Source organism: Eimeria maxima, genomic scaffold (genome assembly GCF_000499605.1).
Source record: "Eimeria maxima Weybridge genomic scaffold, Emw_scaff804, whole genome shotgun sequence".
Taxonomy (NCBI): Eukaryota; Apicomplexa; class Conoidasida; order Eucoccidiorida; family Eimeriidae; genus Eimeria; species Eimeria maxima.
Genome location: NW_013566778.1, coordinates 1 through 17,019, shown reverse-complemented (window position 1 = coordinate 17,019; position 17,019 = coordinate 1). Strand labels below are relative to the sequence as shown.

Genomic DNA, 17,019 nt, shown 5'->3' with positions numbered 1-17,019 from the left:
CTACCAGCACTCAGCCGGACGAAGACTCTACCTCCAGCAGAAGAACAAGACCAACAACAAGCACACCAGACGAGGGCTCTCCCACAGGCAGGAGGACGAGGCCAACGACAACTGCTCCAGATGAAAACACTGTTGCACAAAGGAGGTCAAGGCCTACCAGCACTCAGCCGGACGAAGACTCATGGAGGTCGTCTTCTTGTTCTGGTTGTTGTTTGTGTGGTCTGCTCCCGAGACAGTGTCCGTCCTCCTGCTCCGGTTGCTGTTGACGAGGTCTACTTTTGTGACAACGTGTTTCCTCCAGTTCCGGATGGTCGTGAGTCGGCCTGCTTCTGAGATGGAGGTCGTCTTCTTGTTCTGGCTGTTGTTTGTGTGGTCTGCTCCCGAGACAGTGTCTGTCCAGGACGAGGCCAACGACAACTACTGCAGATGAAAACACTGTTGCACAGAGGAGGTCAAGGCCTACCAGCACTCAGCCGGACGAAGACTCTACCTCCAGCAGAAGAACATCTGGCTGTTGTTTGTGTGGTCTGCAGGGCTCTGTCACAGACAGGAGGACGAGGCCAACGACAACTACTGCAGATGAAAACACTGTTGCACAGAGGAGGTCAAGGCCTACCAGCACTCAGCCGGACGAAGACTCTACCTCCAGCAGAAGAACAAGACCGACAACAAACACACCAGACGAGGGCTCTGTCACTCCGTCCTCCTGCTCCGGTTGCTGTTGACGAGGTCTAGAAAACACTGTTGCACAGAGGAGGTCAAGGCCTACCAGCACTCAGGCAGGTCAGGAGTCTATTTCCAGAAGAAGAACAATGCTAACCGCAAGCTCCCCTGAAGAGGAGTATGCCGCAGCCAGGACAACAAGGCTTTCGACAACTCCTCCAGGTAGGGCGTCTGCGGCAACTAGTAGGGCAATGCCCAGGCATAGTGTGGCATATGGATATTTTATCTCCAGAAGAACAAGACTATTGACAACCTCACCAGTACAGGGCTGTACCATAGCCCCGAGAACCATGCCATCAGTTATGTTTTCAGATGAGGACTCCGTCACACCCAAGAGAGCAAAGCCTACAACGAATGTATCATATGAAAACTCTGTCACAAGAAGACCACGACCGACCACCACAGAATCAAGTGAGGAAGCCTCCGCAGGTAAGAGAGTTAGTTTCACCACTACGCAGACAGGTGCGACATGTGCCACGAGCAGACAAACCAAAAATGCAACAACAACTGTTGACGGTAATCCCATAAGCAGAAAGACAAGACCTGCTGCGTTCCTGTAGATCTACACAGTATTCCGTGGAAAATGGTCAGATGACAAACACACTAACAAGGCCAACTGCGACACCGACAGGTGGGGATACGGTCATCACGAGCCCAAGATCAAGGACAGCGACACCGGCTGCAGGCGAGGACGGTGGCGCTAACAGGCGAACACAGCCAGCAATAATGACACCCGACAAACTCTTGACGACGAGAATAATGCCTCAAGAAAGTTCAACGGCAGGTGCTGATGACGCACCTACGTATCCAATGCAGTTGACAACCCCACCCCCCCATTTAAGGTTTGCAGGTGGCGGCGTTGAGGCAGAGCCAGCAAAGACTCCTCATATGCGTACATCGAGAAATAGGGAGCAGCCGAATGAAACGCCAGTGGCTACTGAGACATCCTCTGTTGCAACGCAGACACGGGCTCCACGCAGACCCTCTGGAAGCGATATTTCTCTGGCTGCAAGTGTTACTTCTGCAGAAAATGGTGCTCCTTCATATGCGACCACTAAGGCCCGCACGGTGTCCAGCTATATCGATGCAGGAATTGGTGCAACATCTAGCAGGACACAGCGCCGCACAACTGCAGGAGCATCAGCCCCTCCAATGTCTTCGGCCCCAGAAGACATGCAAAGGAATGCGAATTCCTCAGCTGGCGAGGTGGATGCAACGCAGGAAACGTCAGCGGTGTCAATGTTGGGGAGCTCCCCGAAAAGGCCCCCAAGTCTTGCTGGGTTGGGATTGACGGGAAGTTCCAGACAAAGAGAAAGACCCCTTTCTTCACGAAAGCCACAGTCACGTCCTGGGATTATTCCTAACGGAGGTCAATCGGTAAGAATCCCGGTGAGCACAACTGCTCCAGACATCACCGTTGGACTAACCACCGCTTTTTCCTTGCAAACGTCGAGACCGGAGAGTGACGGCAGTAGAGGCAGGGTTTTCCGAGGGTCTGAAGCTGATACACAAGACGCCGAAGGATCTAGAGAAGATGAGACTACTTGCCTAGTGGGCAACTGCCCTTCTTCCGGCTTCCTCGGGACAGCAGCAAGGCCAGGGACAGAGGCGGGAGCATCGGGGACATTCCCGTATGACGGCCAAGGCGACTACATGGAAGAGTCCCTTGGCAATAATTTTACGGGTGGATATGATCTTAATATGGGGATCCTGCAGCCAGATCATTTCGTGGTCGACTCAGAAGAAACGGGTAAGTTCATCAATTGTGCTGCCTCCGTTTCGAACATGCTCCCCTCTGCTTTCTTGCTTTTCTCGTTGAAAGCGCGGTGTGTGATTGCATTGTTGGTGTGCAGCTATCCCCGAATTCATACACGGAATCCTTCCTGAACATGAGCAAGACACTCCAGAGCCGGATGCAAGCCCTCGTTCAGGCCTTCTGTCTTATCGCCGGCTTGGCGAGCGGCCACCACTCCGGGAGGCTGCGTCACCTGGATCCTCAGGGCGAAGGGAAGCCGCTGGAGGGTCTGGGAAAAAGCCTACAGAGGGAAAAGGGTCGAATTCGGATGCAACGGCTGGAGGGGAAAAAGACGAGGAGGAAGACCCCTACGAAGAGTACCCGGACCATTGTGGGGATTTGGCTACTTTCATCGAAGGCCGTCAGGTTGTGGAATGGGTAAGTCTACATTCAGGCTAGTTCTCAGTTCGTTGCAAACACAATCGCATCTGCGTGAGCAGACTTCCAGGTGCTTATAAACCTCATAGGCACACAGCGTAGTGCGCTGTGCTCTAACATTTGATACACTTGTGGTATCGGTTGTCCTGCAGGACATTCCGATCTTCAACGGAATTGTGCATGTTCTTAGTTCTTCGGTTTTGAGGCCGGATATCGAGGCAATAGCCACCGAGATTGCTTTCTGGCAGTGCACGCACCAATTCTGTTTTGAATGCCCCTTCTTGACTCCTTTCCTGCTCAAGTTCCTTGATAATATCGGAATAATAACGGGGAAAAAGCCCTTCGAGTTCATGCCTCCTCCGGGCGTTCGTCCAGATTGGGTCAGATTGCCAACTTGGGACTTCTTTCACTTGCAAAGTAGTCGCTGCGTCGTTTTGCTGTCATCTGCTAGCCCTCAGACTATATGTGTTTAAAGGTTGCGGTCGCTCAATCAAATGCTCTTCTCAGGTCTGCAGGGGAGCTTTTGACTACTACCCAGCAGGCTGGACGAAGCAGACCTGGCTGAAGTATCTCGAGACCATGCACTCAAGTGACAAAAGAATCATGAAGAGAAACGCAGAACTTGTAACGAGGGCGGCCCATGAGCGTCATCAGATCGCTTTGCTTTACGAGAGTGTTCGGTGAACTACCACCACTTGTATTTTGCTGCGTGGCGGAGTTACCTAGCATTAAACATACATACTTCCCAAACCCCGTGTCTGTAGCGGTCGGTAGGGAAATGCTCCATTCCACAGAATACTTTGGAATGTCCTACGAACGTGCCTCCGCCCTATGGCTGTGAATGTAACTTTTGTTTCGCTGTTCCCTGCACAGTTTGCAGTCAATTGAGGCGAGAAGAAGGTATGATCCTCTCCGGCCCATTAGCGACCCTTTCTACGACCCGCAGTACAAGAATATGAAGAAGTCTTTCGACGAAAAGAACTTCGAATGTAAAGGCGAAGAGGTCAACAGGGAGATGACCCACAAACAAATGCACAAAATATTACCGGCAGTTTACCCGTGGAAGCGTTAGTAGTTTCACTCTCTTACGCCCAAACCGACGCGCTCCAAGACGAGGCCAAACGGAGCGTACAACACCCCAACCATTCGGCCCTAGACCCTGAGTGTCTTCTCCACACCTTCATAAAGGAGCATGGACGCATTGAGTCTAGCGCCTATGAGTCAGGATTCGTTGCCTCTGGTGGGAAGGGCGCCACAGTACCCTCTGCTATCGCCGGGCTGTTGTCCAGCATTGCGAGTGGCCGCCTCCTGTGTTTCTTCTGGCTGGAAGACTGTCCTCTACTTACGCTATTCACCTGCGGAGGAGTGTCAACACACTGGGCGGGCATTCACGTGTGCCGTGCCTCCGACAAACCACCATCACATAACCGGTGGAATAGCTATTAAGACCGTTACTCGTGTTGCGGGGCCAAATCTAGTAGAAAAACTATATCTTAGACCTACTTTGGCCCCTAGATTATGACACACATAGTACATTTATACTAAATATCTGTTGAAACAATCTCTTCAGTCCTGCACTGGACTCTTGCGCGCTCCGAAGACTGCACTTTGTGCACCACCTCCAGTTAGACAGTCGCTCACAGGCCAACTAGTACCAATAACCCAGAACTCTCCCTTAATACAGGAAGGACTTAATGGAGATGCTGAACAGTGCAACAGTTCCTCAACTACCGCCACCTTATCTTGTTTCAGCCCGGTCGTGTCTTCAAAGACAGGCTTGTATCAGAGCCACAGGTGCTGGCGAATGAGTCGTGGCTTAAGAAAAACACTATCAGCTTGGTACATTAATCGGAAAAACAAAGAAGAAGCATCCACAGATTCACAAGTTAAGTGACGAACCCACCGCTAAACATGCCAGGGATTGTGGAGTCACACGGGATCTGCTGCAACCTAACGATCAACTTCGACTGTTAGTTTTGCAGAAGACGCTCCAAATATTAACACGCGGAGAAGAACCTCTCTCCGGGAGCGAGCTATGGCTGTCAACAGATGGACTCCCGCTGGAGCAGAGACGAGCCTGCCCCGAGAAACCAGCAACCTATGCAAATTCATCACATACCCCAAGATAAACGAAAGCAATATACCAATATAATAGCAAATCAAAAGCAACTGTTCCTTCTGAGAGACTAATCTGATGAAACCGATTTTCCTGTCTTCTGCTTGGATATTTGTTGCTTACATGAGGGGACCTCCGCCCCAGCGTAAAGAGTGGTGAGGTAGGGGCCTTTCAACAGCTGCCAGCCGAAGTAAATTTGTTTTGTGATTAAAAATTGTACCGTTATCTCCATATTATATCCATAAAAACTACGGGTAAATTAAAAAAAAAATGATGACAGTGCAACCTATTGCGGAGTTTACCTGCTGACTCTTATGCGCGGTTTCTGCTGAGAAGGGGGTGGGGGGTGGAAAGTGTGGGGCTAATCGTCGACTGTACTCGAACGGGATCACTTCTATAGGAGATCTGCACGTTCGCCGCTACATCGACAGACAACACCACAAGTCGCGATGACGAGTTAGGCGTCCTGCCGAACTTGAAGGGAGGCCCCGGACCGGCAGGTACGGCGGCTTTGATGATCAGGGAAGTCGGGCGAAAGCTCCACTTCCATCGGCGTGGACGGGTCTGAGCGACGAAGTTAGAGGAATATATTGAATTTTATATATTTAGTTTTATGCGCTGGTGATTTGAGAATTTTGTTTTGCAGATTTTTTGTGTTTCATGTTACGTGAATGGCAGTCCGTTTCGGCGGAATCGAGGAAATTTTTCGTTTCTCTATCTTCTTGCCTGTATTCATTTGTGATGCCTGTGAAGGTGGAGGGGATGGTGGGCGGCTGTTTGGGCAGGACTTCCTGTAGGACGCCTTTTTGCAACGTGTTTTCCCAGCTACCAGCCGCTCTTACCATTATGCCAACGGCTGTGCTGGCACTGACAAATGGGTTGCTATGCTATCGGTTCGGTGCAACGTCGTGCCAAGAGCACTGCATCCATGTCTAGCTGACTAGGATTAACTGATCGAATTTACCATATAGGCAATAATACACGTTTAAGAGATTCGTGAATAGTGGACGGACGCAGACATAGGAAGCAGCAAATACGATGCAAGCAAATAAGCTAATAGCAGTCCCTGTGCTTCCGTACGTTTGGCGGAGTACTTCCCAAGGTTCTTCCTCGGCTCATTTCGAAGCACCACAAGCTAATTTTCCGTTTTGGTTGGGCCGTCACGCATTTTGACACCAATCCCTTGCGATGAAACCTGATAGGGGGCCGCAGAGGCAGACAGAATGCCAGTGGAGCTGGGCAAGTTCAATTGCATTTAGTAACTGCATGGGTGGAAGCGAAGTGAAATTTTCTACTGCGACGAAGCGGACCTCTCGTGGTGTCAACAGGCGCTGCCAACAAAGCCATAACGTGTGCGCTGCACTGTAGAGCGGTCCTTTAACGACTAACTCTCTACTTAGTGTTCTAAATCTACTGCAACACGTCGTCACCGACGGCGGCGGATGCTGTTAGAGTTCTTTTCGCAGCACCCCTGACTTCCCGCTATTCCGCAGACCAGCACTATCAGGCAGGCTCTCCTGTTCTACGTGCGCGTTGGTGTGTTTCCTAATGGTGCTCCAATTAAACCCCCATACAGGACACGAGATTCTCAGAATCTTTGCACTTTCCAGCAAATTTACCAATCAACCTGAGAGAATGCTGAAACAGCAAAAACTCACACGATGGGGCGAGTTTCTAGGGCCAGCCAAATGCTGCACAAGTGAGAGGGGGTAGGGGGCCAGGAGGTTTCTTGCCAAATGGAATCGTCCCTCATCAATTCTACGATCCGTGCAATTGGTAGGCGCATGCCAGCCCTTGCGTAAATCGTAGGAGGGAGATTAAAACTGATATACTGATGCACAGTGAAGAGGTTTGCACATATAACTTGGCCACAGACAGTAAACGCGTAGAAAACACGAATACAACCGACTTCAGCTGCAACACCACGCAAACGAACTGCAGACTGTCACCAAGTGGCTTGCAAACGCAGCGACGATATTTGTTCAGCAAAGGGATTGGCTGAAAACGTTAGGAACAGTTTCTTCCCCCTGAAGAGCTTCCCTGGTGGAGAAACAGCTGCTCGTGCTGCCTTTGCTCCTACTCCGTTGTGTTGGTACTGCCCCTGCAGAAAGCAGCCACGCTCGCACATCCCCTGTAGCATGCCGACAAGTCCTCACCTTTCAACAGCAGCAGCTGCGGGGGCAAGCCTCCGGAAGCAGCCATTGTGTCTAAAATCTGTTGCATATTGTATGGATCTAAACAGCGTCTGCGGCAGCCACTGGTGTGTCTACACCGGAATCTGCTAGTGGTCTGTGAATGCATACGTGCTCATAATCAGAGAAATGTTTTCTCCTTTAAGCAAAATTCTCCCGACAAAAACACGCGTGTTCTTCTTCAGTTGAATCTCCTCTGCGTCGTCCAATACCATATTCATGTATTCGTCAAAACCCTGGTCGCAAAAAGTAAACAAAATCAAACACAGAAATGAAAGTACAGTCCATTAAATCCGCCTAGATATAATATCAGAGACGGAATCTGAAGGGCTCACGATCCACAGGAATGGTGTCAAAGAAGCTGTACTGAACTCAAGTGAAAGAACTCAATAAATGCTGCTAGTCAATGTATGCATGCCTATACACAAAAAGCCGCATTATTACTTTAATCATACTATACACGTAATTGATAGACATATCTGCACACATAAAGTGCAGCACTACAGAATAGTGTATAAATGGATACCATGATGCGGCCTTCAATACGCAGATCCGGCTGTTCATATAGCCAAAGCTGCACGCGGCTTTTGTTCGTGAAAAACCTGAAGATCAGGTTCTGAAGAGAAGCAGCATAGGAAAATGCAAACAGAGGAAGCGTCAAACCCTCCACGTTTACCCGCCCAACGGTTCAAAGGGAACAAACACTCCTGTTATACCACGAGCAATTTCGGCGTCCTTCAACTTCGGTCTAGGCATGGTGCATGTAGAGGGAGAACTAAGTCTTACAATAGGTTGGGTCATAATCTTTTGGAGCTTCTTGTTGCTCATTTGGTGCGACATTTTCGTGAAGAACCCTGCGGGTGTGGGAAGAGGGGCACGCCGGCCAGAGGGAGTCCTCCTAGAGAATGCAGCAGATGAACCAGAGGGCAGCAAATACGCCCTTCTGCCTGCAATTTAATTACTATTAACAATAATAACAGTCCACGGAAAGGACCTTTTCTCGAGGAGCGCAAAGGTGGGCGGGATCTGCTGAAACGAGCAAGCAGGGAACCGTGCCAAACGAGCTCTCGCAGAGTTCCCTCTCCAAGCTTGATGAAGCAAATAAAGAAGGCCTATAAGAACCGAATAACTACGCCGATTTATCGTAGAACGCCGAGAAGTTGTTCATGAGCTTTATGGTACTGTTTATATGGCGCATGCAGAGGCGGCGTTCACGATGTGATGGCCACAGGAAGAGAGCCAGCACAAGTATAAGCGAAGAGGGAGGTAGTTCCTCCTAAATTTGTAATCATAAACAGAAAAGGGAAGTGCAACTCGAGAATATACTCCGCCTTCTGCAGAAAGAAATCCACGCAGAGCGCCGTGGACGAGGGCTTGGTGGGGTGCACTGCAGTGCAGACGGCGGCCGCTATTGCTTGACATTCATCCCGGGCAGTTAACTCAGACAAAAGAAATCCTTGCAACTAATTTTCAACTGAAATAGGAAAGCCCAGAACTTACAAAGACTAGGCAAAGTGACGAGCAGTTCTCCGTAAGGCCGGAACCCTCGTCAGCCCGTGCTGCGGTGTGAACAGTATTGAAATGAAGCGTGTGCACACCTCACCGGCTGAACGACGCGTCTGGTCATCGTGGTCGTTGCCTCATTTTGTTTAATGTATCTTTCTGAGACGGGACATCCCCGATTCACTTCTCAAGCCATTGAGGGAGAATGTCCTGTTTGTGCTGACTAGTGTTGAGGTGTACACACGGACAGCCGCCGGTAGCGGAAATCGACCGCACGTCTGCCCGCTTTCCCTTCGTTTTCTATTGTGAGTAAACCAGCAGACATAAAACCTGAAGAGAAGATGGAGAATTATCTCAACCGCGCAAATGCGGTTTTCTGCTCGCTAATGGTCAGTTTGGGTGTTTTAGCCCTCGGGAATATCGCATCTTCCTACTTTCTAGTGGGCCCCATTTCCGGCTCAGTTGCCGTACGAGATGTATACGCCTTTGGCTATAACTATGCCTTGAACGTGAGTTAACGGTTCCTACACCGCGTCTACAGCCCGAAGTTGGATGCTCGTGCGCGTCCATGCAATTCTTTCCTCGACTAGGTGGAGAGGCTGCGGGTTGACAGAGATATGCAACTGAATTTTTGCTCTTTAACATGCGGCACCATCTGTGCTAATTTGTACACTCAATGGTAGTTTTAGCTGCCTTTGTTGTGGTGTGCCTATTGATTCGAGGGGTTCTCGGGTGAATGCTTATTGCATTTTCCTGTTCCTTTGCTGATTGGTGTTGCTGCATTTGCTTCAGGGGGACCAGGCCGTGCTTTCTCTGGACATTAAGGCAGATCTACGGGGTCTCTTTCAGTGGAACGCGAAACAGCTGTTTGTGTTTGTGGTTGCTGAGTATGAAAGCCCGCAGCACCCGACGAACCAGGTGGTTGTATTTGACAGGATTATAACCGACGAGAGCGCAGCAGTCCTCAATCTAGTAAATGTCCCTGCGAAATATCATCTGCGAGACAAAGGGAAAGGACTGAGGGGCAGAGAAATTACTGTGAAGCTGCAAGTTGTTTACCACCCAATTGTCGGCCGTATATTCACCCAAACCGTCGCCTCCAACACTTTCCGCATGCCGGCTCAATACGATCGCGTGTCACAACAAAAACAGCAGGAGCAGCAGAGGCAACAAGCGAGGGAAGCTGCAGTTGCAGCAGCTGTAAAGCCTGAAGATCTCCAGTAGATTGAGCAATTGCAGTTTTGTACTCCTAAACTGAGCCTATCATTCTGTACCACATGATTCGAAATGTAAGCAGTAGGGGTTAGGTGTATGGACATCGCAAGACTGCCATCAAGGATCGACGACCCAAAACTATACTACATACACCGTAACCATGAAACCTACTCTTTCTCCTATGCCCCAACATGGAGCATATTTTCGTCGACACTAGAGACAGCGAAGGGAATAGGGTTTAGCTGGTTTCTGTGGCTTGGAAGTGCCAAACTGGAAGTGGCTAACTGGAGTGCGTTGTTTCGCAAGGACGAGGGAGTATGCCGATATGCATGCAGCCTCGTTGTGCATATGTAGAGGTGCACGGGGTTGCAATGACCACCCCAGTGACAAGAACTGTCGGCGAAACTTGACAAGGAGCTTCGATTCGTCAACAGGCAACGGGAATGTGAATGGCTTGCTGGCACTCATCAAACAAGTGTCCCTTCATTTGTCTGTGGTGTCGTTGCCACTGCCGATGATGCTGATGTAGATCTGCCGCTTAATAACGTATTTTCTCTGGACGTGTGCTAAGCTGCATGCCTCCTGTGCACGGCCACCAATGAGAAGACGAATAGCTTGCTTCTCTATCGTTTTTAGACGGGGATATTTCTGTCGTCTTTCGGCAGTTACCTCCGCCAAAGGACGTGCTATTTCTAGGTATTTCTTAATAAAGCATTGAGTATTTATTACTAGGATGCTACTATTCTATTGGGTCCTCCCATATGCTTTCCTTTTACTTTTTGTCTACCACTAGACATAGTAATGGTCATAAGTATACTTGCTTTACTCGCACGTCCACTCAAGTGAGGGTTCAAGTTTGGATGGGAAACTATCATCCTGTGCTAGAAACAGTGACGAACTGCAACGGGGTGAAGATACCTGGGATCAGGAAAAGCAGCTGCATGCTGGGGGCGCGCTGCTGTAGAGCGGAGGGGACTGTGAGCAGTCTGCTGCAACCACTCCTGGAGCCCGCATGCAAGCACACGACAGCAGGCTCACTTTGATTGCATAGTCGAGACCAATCACTATACGCACTATCGTTGGCCCTCACTAGCCAGGCTGCAAGCACGTGAATGACTACGAAGACCCACAGCAAGTTTAGGAAAACACGGCGCCCCAGCAGCAATGTCTACAGCTAAGTCTGTTCAACGATTTAATTTATATGATGTAACGTATATACCTTAACCGTGTTAATAGGGTTTCCAACATAAAAATACATTAGAACGCGGTGTCTCCAACTTTTGATCCCAGAACTGCTGAGGCGTGTCGGCGGCGGGTGACACTGAAGGCACCATACGAGCAAGTGTAGTCCATGAAAATAATCTGCAAACAACTTTCAGATTTTTTAAAATAAATTAGTACTTGTATTTAACAATATATATACGTTTAAACGTGTTGAACGTCTATTTACTTCGGTTACAATGCAATGCAAAATGCCGTCCTTGGTCCTGTAGCTGTCCAGCTGACTGCATATCAGGCCGCGTGGCTGTTTTTTGTTTGGCTGTTGTTGAAAGGATTCTTCCCAATTCAAACCTGCAAGCATATAAACAATCTATTGTATGTTTCTTGCTTATCTTATTTAAGTGTTTTTGTATATATGACCGTTGAAACTTATTTCCGAAAACCAAGCTGAGACTTTCGGTTAGACCTTTCATTTCAGGCTAGGCGCTGCTGTACAGCACAAGCAAAAAGACTTAACGTCTTCGGCACACAACTTAAAAAGTGAGGGCCGAGCCTCTCATTGCTTTGGCTTCCAGTTCTTTTTTCACTCTTTGTTAATTTTGTCTCCAGCAGACAACATGGCTGCATTCAATGTTCCGGTCGATGCTCCTGAGTCACCGTTCCGCCTCCGTCGGCTGTCTGCCCGGTCCCTTTTATTTTTCGTTTTCTTTTGCCTGCCATTCTTCCTGCTTGGGCCTGCGGAAGATGAGAAACAATGGATATTGCCGTCCACTCAAACGGCGGATGCACGCAAAACATCGCGCCAACGTCCTATGTTGAGCGCGGCCTCTTCGGAAGAGGAGCTGTATTCACGAGAGCTTTCAGGGGAAGAATCTGAGGAGGAGCAGCCTTCCCGACGGAGGCGTACAAGGTCATCCTCTAGCACTAGACGGTCGGGTGTTTATGAGTGGCCCGTGGAGTCAGCCGAGCAGCCACAGCAGCAGCCAAAAGAGCCAGAAGAAGCAAAGGAGAAAACATTCTCCGATCAAGGAGAAGAAGAACAGCTAGTTAAGTCAACAGTCTTAGGAGTCCCAGGAGCAGCGGCACCGCCGGCAGAGGCAGGAGTTTTTCATCTGCTTCGACAACTTTTCTCGCCTCAGGCGCCTACTCGTGCAGAGCAAATGAAACCCTTGGCTACTCTTATATGCCAGTGGTTCGTAAGAGACCGATTCGAGGCCAAAACGGAAACCAAAATTATCATTGTACTTGCCTCTGCACAAAAAGTTAGATCTGGAGTACCAGCCAAGTTGCTTCGTCTCGGTGAGATTTCCCATATTCTTTGAGTAGTATTTCAAGGCTTACACATACATACTATATGCCATGGTGTGTGTACGTTTGACAATGCGATGAATATGTTCAGGGAGTTGAATATGCATGCAAATGTATATACTAAGTCCTACACTTCCGTTTCACATTACATGTCCTTGCAGTGCATTCGAACCCATAGACAGTGCTCACAGTGCATTGGAATATAGATGCACGGATTTATATGCATACAATAATGGCATACGGACATGTATTTTTGCTTTTGTGTAGAGGTTCGATTTAATGTTTTGGGCTGTTAGATGGATGCTAGCGTAGAATGGACTTGGCTATCGGTGGAGTTTGCTAATGAAGACACATGTACATCATATATACGTGTGCACGAACAAAAACATGGCTAAACGGTGTGCATTCGTTGTTCGAACTCAGGCCGCAAACGGGAGCCCGAAGCTCCCAGAGCTGACCTGCCTTTGTCACAGGAAGGAGAAGTCCAAGCAAAAACGATGGATTTAAAGCTTTACAGTTTAATAGAACAAGTACATAGTTGTGAAAAGGAGGAGACAAAGCGTCCTGTTGCGTCCTTTTGCGTTGAGGCTTTCGTGAGCTCTCCACAGACGTCCAGCGTGCAGACAGCCAGCCTTGCAACAGGCGCTTCGGGCAAGTGGTTGTTGTGCAAAGGCCCGAAAGAGAAGGTGTCAAAAACAACTAGAGTAATATGGTCACTTGAACCTCTGGTCAAAGAAAAGTCGAAGTCAGCCGCCAGTGCAGGAACCGAGGCAACCGCCCTGCAAGCAAAACTTGTGGAGCTACATGGGAAAGGCGGAATGGAAAGCGCCGCTTTGGACTTCGGTTTGGTACCTCCTCAAGATGCCTGGTGGTTGCCTTATACAGATGAACAGCTGAGAGACATGCTTAGACGCAGTGCTGCACAGGGACGAACACCCAGTAGCAGTAGCAGTGGCAGCAGCAGCAGCAGTGGAAGTGGCAGTGGCAGTGGCAGTGGCAGCAGTCCGTTCATTGTTGGCAACGCGAGTCCCTGGCCACTCAGCATGGGAGCGAAGTCGTTAAGAGATACTAGCATGCTGCTACAGTTACCGTTTCAAGCCAGAAACATCCCCCCACCAAATTCACCATTGCCGAAGGAGTCAGCAGAAACTGTTCAACTCCGAGCAGAGGTGGTAATCCGGGCTATGTGCACGGCCCGAAACTTCTCCTCCGGTCTCCTCGTCACGCATCCACATTTTGCATCGGCATTGCTTGGACTTCCGAAGGTAAAATCAGGAGATATATTTGCAGCCGTGCTGTCGTGCGAGGAAGGCAGGGGACAATTGGCTACACTGGGGGCACCGAGCCCGAGAGTTTCTTACGAAGGAGCCGAAAGGAAATCCTCCTCTTCTTCCGAAATCTCCGACACAGAGGCATAAACAATTCCCAGCAAAGTACTAAAAGCTGTACTACGCAACAGCATAAACGAAGCCAACCACGAAGTGCAGCCAGAAAAATGGCTATCGGAGCTGTGTGTACAGAAGCGTAATAAACACATACATTTATATGTTTTATGCGTGTGTCTGCGCATGTACTTGTATGTATGTGCCAGCATGTGGTGGAAAATTAAATGCAGTGTATTACTGTCTACACGCTTGAATCCGTTTGAATCGCCTTTTCTGGGACTATCGAAGTTCCTACCAAAATTTAGATGAAGATAATAGCATTTTCTGGTTATATTTATTTTTTAGCTTCCAACATATCTTGATATTTCACTCAGTATTTTACTCTATGCACTGCTGTGCTTTTGGTTTAATTCGTTTACAACGGCGTCGTCTTTCCCCAGCCGACCGACAATGGTATGCCTTCTTTAGGCATTCGCAATTTGTCATCAAAGTTCAACCAGAAAATGCAATATTTGGTTTGGTATAAAGGTTTAACGGGGTTGTGTCTACTTCCATTTTAATGTCCAGTAGGGTTGTACTGTAGATTTAAGATTTAAGATTAGCGCCTGAAGGCACACACAACACAGGCCATTAGTAGTTAATTGCAATAACTTCTTCAAGTATTTTGCTTGTGGAATGAGCACATATTCCTGCACACTGCTGCTGCTGCTGGTGAGAAGCCACTCTGCCGAGACATGGCACCTAACAAGCCCACGGCAAGCTGAAGCAAAGCAGGGGGACTGCAGACTCAAGGTTCTTAGGCTCGTGAAGGCCAACCGTTCCAGTATACCCTGCGGTAGCAGCACTATTTGCAAAAGCGGCTCCAACAGCAGCAGTGCTAATCACTTCGACAAACAACCCAAAATCCCGCAAGGCACGGCTCAGCAAGCGGTCACCAGGGGTGGAGCAAGCCTAAGCGGAGCCCGTCTCCCCATCTGCTCCCGGAGGGCCACCACGTCGTCCTGCTGCATTCAGTTACAAGAATGCATTGAATCTATTTGTGTCGTCAGGTCTAAAATGTATAAATGCATTTCTGGCTGCCTTTGCGTTTAGCCAAATTAAGGCGTGAAGCACCATTCTATGTGTTGTAATGTGCAAGCAAAGCCCATGGCGGTGGTACCCTACAATGCCTGTATACATGTATGTAGTCGGTTTATGCATGTATGCATGCATATGTGCAATCATTGGCCCTTTGCTGCACACTCATGCAACGTGTATGCATTCCGTAACTGCATGAGCTAATGGGTGTGTTGAATGCATGTACGCACTGTCGGCTTGCTTGCATACACTGGATTGACTGGTGTATGACCCCTCTTCCGAGAAGCATGGGCTTTGTGCATTTCTGAATGCTGAATCAATGCATCTCTGTTTTGTTTGCATGTGTGCAAGTAATTACATGCGTCTATTTTCTGTCAGTTTGTTAGGCCCCTCATTGTGACAACAGCACCTACGCTGCCGTTGAGTGGACGTCTTCGATTGAGCTGAGCTTAAACGAGAAGTATATTGTAGGTTGCCGTGTAGGGCACGTCTTTTGCTTTCGGCTGTACGGATCGGAAATCGCAACGTGCGTGCATTTGGCTGCCCCTAGCAGGAAGTATCCATGGACCCTACGCCGACTGGGGCGGAAGCGGAAGGAAAGAGGCTGCTGCAGCGCAACAGACTTACAGCGGACTGACAGCCACAAAGTTGCCTTAAACGGTTCTGTTGCAGCTAATGATTCACAAGCTGTACAAGGACACCACCAGCAGCAATGTCATAAACACGGCTCTCACCCTCTCCTGCAGATTCGGCAAGGAACATGAATTGAGAAAGTACACTCGGCTGCACCCTTTGCGTTCGTTTAGTTGCTACAGGGTGTCAGGCGAAGCAGCAGCAGCCTGCTTAGAGCAACAATGGCGTCGGCATCAGACTTGGCATGCATGAATGCTGATTGAAAAAACTTGGCGCAAGGAGCAAGAAGTGACCCTGATTCTGCCGATGTTTGAGCCCACCAATCCACTTCTATTTAGGAGCCGCACTGTATAGCAGCCCGCGAAGAGTATTCCATTGCCATCGCGAATATGATGAGCACTGGATCTAAGCTGAAGAATCACTAATGCAATTGTTTCCCCTCTCACCACAATCATGGCCCATGATGCTCCAACAATGTGGGGTTCCTTTTTTCCATGCAGAGCTGAGCATTTTCGCTTTTACTGGAAGCGCTGCAAGGGAATTCTTCATGAAGCATTCAATCTTCAAACGATAGAGAGAAATAGCTGTTACTAACCCAGTACGTGTCAGGGGGTCGACGCCAACAATACGCGCAACTTGCAACTTTATTGGAACAAGATTGGGTGAGAAGAGAGGACGAGGTGGGTTACATCCAGCTCTTTCAGAACGAACATAAGCACAAGAACGAACGTAAGCACAATAAGTTCGTTGTAAAGGCGTAGGAAACAAGAGATCAAGGGGCATCATGTTGTGTTTGAAGAAGGAAGGAGGGTTTTGCTGCAACCGACCACTCAGCGGACCTAGCGGTGTGGAGGCTGCTGAAGGTAGATGAACGGAGGTTAGTTCGCATCATGGCTGGTGTGAGGGGTCACCTTTGAGCCGGGGTATTGTTGTGTGAGGAGAATGATGTGTGATGGCATGTCGTGTTTGGAGACGTTTGGGTTGAAGAAGTGAGGCGTTCAAGGTCTCTGATGGGACGTCAAGCGTCTCTTGTCTGGCGCGTCGCGTCTCTTTTCGTTTCGAGGACAGTAGACCTTGTGATCGTGGATACTTCACCTGTGCGACGGGGAAGTCTGTTGATTGCAAGGATGTTTGGGAGCAAATTATTGTTCAGGGGTACAGTAGTTCTGCTTTGGGCTTTCCTGATATCCCCTAAAGAGGCTGAGTTGATACTTCACCTGTGCGACGGGGAAGTCTGTTGATTGCAAGGATGTTTGGGAGCAAATTAGTGTTCTGGGGTACAGTAGGTCTGCTTTGGGCTTTCCTGATATCCCCTAAAGAGGCTGAGTTTTGGATAAAGAGCAGGTTGTCGGTGTTGTATTGGTGTGTTCTGCGGAGAGTTAGGAGAGCAAAGCATAGTGCGCTACGAGAGCCCTGTGATGTGTGCTGTGTAAAGGATAGACTACAGGGTTTCTTGGGCGCTAGGCGGACGTG

The 17,019-nt window shown here is 49.0% G+C and overlaps 4 protein-coding genes across 4 annotated transcripts; 3 read left to right on the top strand and 1 right to left on the bottom strand.

Annotated features, from left to right (window-relative positions):
• Positions 1-1,449: 1,449 nt before the first annotated feature.
• EMWEY_00043540 (hypothetical protein) lies at positions 1,450-3,968 on the top strand (the record flags this gene model as incomplete). The annotated part of the gene is made up of 5 exons (XM_013482852.1): positions 1,450-2,473; positions 2,577-2,896; positions 3,049-3,276; positions 3,404-3,576; positions 3,770-3,968. The coding sequence occupies 5 exons, from the start codon at positions 1,450-1,452 to the stop codon at positions 3,966-3,968; spliced, it is 1,944 nt and encodes a 647-aa protein (XP_013338306.1).
• A 3,120-nt stretch (positions 3,969-7,088) lies between these two features.
• EMWEY_00043530 (small nuclear ribonucleoprotein E, putative) lies at positions 7,089-8,044 on the bottom strand (the record flags this gene model as incomplete). The annotated part of the gene is made up of 4 exons (XM_013482851.1): positions 7,089-7,113; positions 7,316-7,440; positions 7,731-7,820; positions 7,991-8,044. 4 exons carry the CDS (start codon positions 8,042-8,044, stop codon positions 7,089-7,091), a joined length of 294 nt encoding a protein of 97 aa, XP_013338305.1.
• A 1,004-nt stretch (positions 8,045-9,048) lies between these two features.
• EMWEY_00043520 (signal peptidase subunit, putative) lies at positions 9,049-9,931 on the top strand (the record flags this gene model as incomplete). The annotated part of the gene is made up of 2 exons (XM_013482850.1): positions 9,049-9,216; positions 9,500-9,931. 2 exons carry the CDS (start codon positions 9,049-9,051, stop codon positions 9,929-9,931), a joined length of 600 nt encoding a protein of 199 aa, XP_013338304.1.
• Positions 9,932-11,955: 2,024 nt separating this feature from the next.
• EMWEY_00043510 (hypothetical protein, conserved) lies at positions 11,956-13,869 on the top strand (the record flags this gene model as incomplete). Its single annotated transcript, XM_013482849.1, has 2 exons — positions 11,956-12,442; positions 12,875-13,869. The coding sequence occupies 2 exons, from the start codon at positions 11,956-11,958 to the stop codon at positions 13,867-13,869; spliced, it is 1,482 nt and encodes a 493-aa protein (XP_013338303.1).
• Between the last annotated feature and the right edge of the window lie 3,150 nt (positions 13,870-17,019).